Source organism: Rhyacophila brunnea, unplaced genomic scaffold (genome assembly GCF_057557595.1).
Source record: "Rhyacophila brunnea isolate RB1 unplaced genomic scaffold, BYU_Rbru_1.0 scaffold_19, whole genome shotgun sequence".
NCBI lineage: Eukaryota > Metazoa > Arthropoda > Insecta > Trichoptera > Rhyacophilidae > Rhyacophila > Rhyacophila brunnea.
The window spans coordinates 17,728,192-17,735,350 of NW_028232848.1; the positions used below are offsets into that span (position 1 = coordinate 17,728,192).

A 7,159-nucleotide genomic window follows, 5' to 3' on the forward strand; every position below is an offset into this window, starting at 1 on the left:
GAGCATGTCCCCCCTTAAGAAGATCATGTTTTTACGAGAAATAGATAAGCTACTCGCTTTATATGCTCAACAGCGTGGGTTATTACTATAACAGTAGAAAAACTGTCAATATATTATAGTATAAAGAATATAATATTATATAGTATGTTATTACATAACAAAATAAACAAATAAGAGTTGATTTCCAATATACCTAATATTCTGTTTTACATGCTGCGTAGAATAAAATAACGTTTGACATAAACATTGTTATGTTTAATTTATTGTCCCGTGTATACTGAAATCGAATAAGGAAATGTTAATAAACGATACTATGTAATTGACAATAGTAACAATGTAAAGTAAAATTATATTTTTGTTTTGAAAAACTGTAACATCATTTTACATAGGTACATACGCCGAAATAGTATAATAAATGATTTAACCTTAAAAGTATCGTTTAATTTTATACGAATATATTCTCAAGGAAAACAAATATGAGAAAAAAACAGATAGTTTAAAGACTAATTTATTTTAATTTGTTTTCAGAAAACTACCAATTACAACAATGGAAAACATTTACAAAATAAATGTTATCGTGCTGTGCTATATGCAGCTAGTAATTGCTTTTAAGGAACACACAATCCCGGCATCAAGGACCCTAACGCGAAATAAGAGATATTTGCTTTACCCTAATGGTGATCCTGCCAGGGTTCAGGTAAGGTCGAATAGGTGGCCATTTTGCTGTAATTAAGCCGCCATTTTATATAATAAGGTCTTTAATGTAAAGAAATATTAACATTGTAAGTCGTAGCGCTTGCTGCTATATTGTAAAGAGACGTTCTCGTGGTGAGTATTTTCTGCTACATACCTAGTGCTTTATGGTTATATTATATAATAATAGTTTTCTCATTCATAAATTCTTAGTGCCATTGATATTTTTGTCAAAGACATACACACGTGGAAGGTACGAGTTTATTTAAGAAAGACATACAGATTTTGTAGATATGCTCAGAGATTTCGAATGCTCAGCACTAATAAAAATATAATTATTTATAAAATCACAAATCAAGTGTAATAAAAACAGTGTAGAGGTAAGTGACTAAATAATTACAAGATAAAAAGAACCTTTTATAAACAACGTTTTTAAATTTTCTGTTGAATCATATAAATTTGACTTGCTAGCTTAAACGATCAAAAAAATTTGTACTTGATAGAAATAATACTGAAATGTCATTTTGATTTCCATAGTAACGCACGTATATATTAATAATTTAGTTGCTAGGACTCCAGACTCTTAGCAACCAATAATAGTGGTTGGATTACGGATTTATTCCGAAATAACTTTTCATACAAAACAGAATTAACTGAAAATGAATTCAATTCTACTTAAATATAGCTAAAAGTATTAAAAAATGCATCGGCATTGCGTTCTGATATATTCCAAAAGTTTCAAATGTCTAGCTAGTCGGGAAGTTAGTTAAAATCGATTGCAAGATTTGTACCGGACAAATAAGAATACGAGCTAATAAAAACGTTGTAATAAAATATAATAACGTCAATTTATAGTAGTTCACAAATTTGTTCAATTTCGAACATTTAAGTCCTTTCAGCATATAACATAATATATTATTATAAACATTTATTTAATTGTCACTACTTATTCTAAAAATCTTTTGGAACTGCTATCAACTACTCTGTAACTAATTTTAACAGTTAGATAGTTTCCCTTTTTATTAGTCCAAATATTTTGTTGATTGCTTATTAATTTATCGTTAATATTATCATATACAATTAAATACAAATTATGTTTATTTTGTTCCTTCCAATTTTGAAATTTTACTACGTATGAAGACAGAGTTTGCTTATTTTGGATTCTATTTTTATTTGTAATTCTTTTGTTTTAATTTTACTGCTGTCAGAATTATTTTTATTTTCACATAATATGACGTGATTAAGCAGTTATTTTGATATTGAAAGTTGTAAATTAATATTATTGCATTGTTAAGTAAGTTAGGTGTATATAGATCAACAAAGCAACCATGTGCGAAACCGAGAACGTAAGGAAGTAGTCAGCTATATTTATATAATATATAATTACATTATAATATTATTTGCAAAACTATACTACGAGAGAGAAAAAAGTCGCGAATTTAATAGTATTTTTAAAAAACAGAACAAATTTTCCATAGTATTTTTAAACGTAATCGATTTGTAATAAACCATTTATTTTATTCATCGAATACTTCACAAGATTTTGAGAATGTAACATTCCATATATTGAACATAAATAACTTCATAAGCATTTCATGTTGGATCTACTAGTTTTTTTTTTAAATTGTCACAATTAGATAGGAGGCTTATAGCATAATTGGTTAATGCACAGTGGCGCGATATCATTGGTTATACGGGTTAAATCCCGCCGAACATCGTATTTTTTTTCAAATATGATTTTTTCTAGTGGGTATTATATATCTGAGGTTTTTTCAAGTTATGTATGTAATCATTTTTATTTTTGTTGTTTTTGTATTAACTATAATTTTTTTATTGTATTTTTACGAATGAAAATGACCAAATTGAAAAGATGTAAAAAGTTTATATTTATGGGGGTTTTATTTAAAAAAAAATAAGTTGACCTACATAGCAGGTTTTTATGAATAGTTTATTCAATAATTATTAAAATTTTATTACTACACAAACCTTACTTTGTAATAAGTCGGTTTTTAAGTGAAATGACGATATTATAATGAATTGTTTTGTTTTAATGTCCACAGCTAATTATAGGTGTCGGTCTTCCAGTGGATTTAGATGATGAATCAGTCACAATGGGTTACGTTATTAAAATGCTGTATCACATACCACAAAACAGTACCGACTACACGGCTCCAATGTTCTCCTTTGCCCCGAATGCTAGGTCACACAGAAATAAACGTAGAACAGGCGACACTACGCAATTAAGGGAAATACCCGTAACTAGAGAAGCAAATAAAGTTGAAATACGCGGGAAGAATGAGCAAGGTTACCAGCAGAATGTAATAAAAACCAATGGGAATACACTTACGGGTTCCATGAAACATCCGCCGGAAGTTATTAAGCAGGAAATGGGAGTAAATAAAATGCGGGAAGACTGTCATGGCGATGTTCCTTTTCATATTGATAACAATGATAGTAATCTTAACGGCGCAAACTTTCAGTTGAATAATGGCAGTAGTTTTTTGCGTAATGTTATTTATACAGAAGGCGGAGAGGACCTTGTCCATGTCGAGACTAAAAATAAACATCTGCAAGACCAGGAGAGTAAACTAATACATGACAAGAAAATATTTGATGCGCATTTGAATAGGCCGAAAACGTCTCGCTGGGATATTTACAAGATCTTAGAACACATGGTTGATCAGTGAGTAAGAAATATTTTTCTTAATTAAGTCATTTTATTAATTAGTGACAACAGATTGTAGAATAAGTCATTTCCAGGCAATGTGATAGATGTTGTCAATTTTAATTATTGCAAAATGTGGCAGTAAAAGAGATAACAGAATTAGGTGAACTCTATAGAAATTGGATTATATATTTTGCCATAGTGATTGATGATAATCAGTTTTGTCCGGGATGTGCAATATAATTAATTTTTTAACATAGATACTTTTTGAATAATTATTGACACTCTGTTAAGCTTTTGGGCAGATGTGCACAGTTTGATTGTTTGAATCACACTGCACTAATTTAGTTTAACAGTAATGTTTAGTTTATTATTATATGCAGGAATTGTAGCTTACAGGGTAGGCAAGATGTGCCTCGAATACTTAGTGTCATCAAAAATACAGTCCTGGTCAAAATTATGTGATTTGGATCTTGATCGCCAAACGAAGATGTTTTTTAACAGATTCTTTGACGAGAAATGGTTATTAACCTATTGATCAACTCATTAGGTCTATTCTCTGGAACCAAACACACACTGAAAAAAAAACAATATGTGAAGTAGCCAGACCTGTTATTTGAATCCGATACCCACGTCTTTATACGTTACCGCTCGGTAAATATATTAATCAAATGAATTGTGTAATTAATTGCATATGTTATATTGATAAGCGTTCATAAAACGTCACCGTGCTTTAACAATAATTAAAAATGTGTAATTATTATTTTCTACGCCTATGGTGTAATAAATATTTTGTTTTCCTAATTATTCAGAGGCGTCATAAATTATATTATGCAGGTAATAATTAAAATAATTATATTACAAATATTACACTCAAATTCACGACACCTCAACAAATGCATAACACGTTAAAATTCAACATAAATTATTTGAGTATAAAAATGTATTATGTTGATATTATTATTTTTTTTATACAGAAATGGGCTCAGTGGACGTGCTTGTATCTTGAGAACGATTTGTGAAGCAGCCGATACCCCATTCACATACCGGAACGGATTATTAGGAGAACTTGTGCATATAATATTCACGTAAATAACGTTTTTTAAAATTCATGTTACTCTAATTTAAACGTTAGTGAGTAAAGGGAGAAAAAAAATCTCATTTAAGTTAAGAATATACATGTACCAATCATACCACTCAGCATTAAAAATGAGTGACTCACTTGAATAGGTCTGTAGATTTTTTTGTTAAAATAAAAGAATATAGAAATAATAACTGTCAGCGTTTCCTCAATCATAACTAGATCAGTGATTGGTAAGTATGAAAATATCTCTTGTAATATATTATACTGCATTAGTATAAATAAGAAGGACAATTTATGAGTCCTCACTCAACTCATGGAGTCCGTCACGAGATGCACTACTATTGTCACAAGTCCTTCACTCGACATAGTTAACCGTCATTCCACTCGAATCAAGTCTCTCACTTCATTAATATAATCAATCGCGATTATAATCTCAGGTTATCATCCTTTTTATTGTGTTCAGTGTATTATTGTATCAACCGATATACTCTCATCTCAACAATCAAGCAAAAATGAGCTTCTATCATCTCTACCTTCATCCACTTTCCATATATGTAATATTGTAGATAATAGTGAAGCTGAAAAAAGTTTACTAAAACTTTTAATTTGGTGCCGCCTTCTATCGGAGGTTGCTATACACTTCCCTATCCTGGGCCAACATAAACATAGACTTACTAAACCAACCCACCCTGCACTATACTTGGTCATCGAGTGTACGAGTATCACGAGGTTCTACGTTTGATCTGAAACATCAGCAGTTTGTTACGCTTGTTAATGTATTAGCGGCAGCTATCCAAGACTAAGATCATTACGCACATAAAATGTGGTTTGACTGAGTTTAAAATGATGTTCTTTATTTTTAATTTTTAAATAAAAAGTGCCCACGGGAGAGAGGAGCACTGATAATTAACAAAACTGATAATATAAAAATATAAATACTAATATAAAAAGTGATACAAGACATAGCTAATTCAAAACATTTGAAGATTGCGTGAAGATGTCTTTGTATAATTTGTCCGGCAGTTTTGTGTTAGCTTTTTGTTTTATATTAAAAAATTATATTATTTTTTTCACTATTCAATCTCATATGGGCATTATTAGCTCAAAGTAGATTAAATTCAGTCAAAGGTTAAAGTATAATTAAGTGCACGGTGATCTCAGTCTTGGGTAACTGTTCCTGAGACATTTCCAGGCTTAACAAATTAAAGGTCTTTTATATTAAAACCTATGTCTCGTAATAAGTCCGATTAAGAGCGGGTGTGGTATAGGGTAAAGTCAATGTGAATATTAAAATATTATGAACATACTCTTTGGCCAATACTCAATGCTACCTGCGTGACTGGGTTATGAAAAAAATATTTGAAATATATATTATTGTTGTGTAGTGTTTTTTTTTTAATATTAAATAAAAGATATTAAAATAGCACACATTATTATATCTTCTTACAACATGGTAGAAATGGGAAAAAAATTTGTAGAAAACGCTTGAAAATGTCTATACGTGTTTAGGAACGTTTCGATAAGTAATGATTGGATTCCATTTATCTCTCATCCTGCATACCTATCACGCCATCCATGCATTATGAGGTTACATTATTTGAAAGTATTGGAAAAAGGATAAAATACGATCACAAAAAGCTAAAATTTTGATGCTATATTATAAGTACCTGATTTTAAATTATTTTTCGTTAAATTTTGATTATATTTATACAATAATCTACATTATTTTAGTTAAATAAAACACACCTTTTCAAATATGATCTGTTTTTTTTGACAGCCAGGTTTAGTTGGTAGTTAAAATTATACCTAAGTAATTATTCGAATTTCTCTTTCCAGGCCATCTTCAAGCCAAGACCAACTGTCAAAACATGCGGATAACGAATACCACGCTGCCGAAAAACTTGGCTCTGATGAAAGGTCAGATTGTGAAGCCTTGTTCCCGGAATGCAACGAATCCATATTGGATATGTTTACACAAGTCGGGGTTGGATCTTTATTTGGATAGAAGAATATATAAGATAAAATTATCTGTTTCCTCCAAAGATAATATATATATTAAATTTATTTTTACATTTAATATATTTAAGAATTAATTAATTTGTATAATGAATACAATATTGTTACATAATGATTTGCCTTTCATATTATATATTCGTTTGGCTATCCGTATAAATCTGCACATCCCAGCAAAGAGATTGGCGTATTGAGCTTTTGATCGTTGCGTCATGGATTTAAACCCTCACCTCACTGTGTAAAATTCACATTTTTATCTATCAACATATTACTAAAATTATCTTAGAAATAAGTAACCTTAACGTCGTGTTTTAGATAAGTAATTAGTAAATAAATTACGTTTTTAGACATAGCAATGCCCATATTTATGTAAATACACAAATAAAATAATAAAATAAATAAAATGCAATCTTCTTCTTCGTAGAAACATCATTACTGAAATTTAGATGGCATTCATCCATTCAATGGCATGCGAAGCCTTTATCAGTAGAAATCTCGTGGCATTCTAGATTAAGTCAGTCTGCCCGGCGAGAGGTTTACCTCGCCTTTTTACGATATTGGATGTGACCAAATAGGATGAGTTTCTCCTCATGTTTTCTTCTTTTCTTGTCATCCTCTCTGTGGGGTATGACAAAATATAAGAGAGTCCAGCGCAGGCAAATCAAGTAAAGGATTGACCATGGAGTTAACTGATGATTAAATCA

At 30.2% G+C, this 7,159-nt stretch overlaps 1 protein-coding gene across 1 annotated transcript; it reads left to right on the plus strand.

The window, feature by feature from the left end:
• Positions 1-607: 607 nt before the first annotated feature.
• LOC147072802 (uncharacterized) lies at positions 608-6,533 on the plus strand (the record flags this gene model as incomplete). Its single annotated transcript, XM_085945718.1, has 5 exons — positions 608-697; positions 2,754-2,997; positions 3,217-3,376; positions 4,336-4,446; positions 6,279-6,533. Coding segments are annotated over 5 exons (774 nt in total), but the record flags the coding sequence as incomplete, so codon positions are not given.
• Positions 6,534-7,159: the final 626 nt, after the last annotated feature.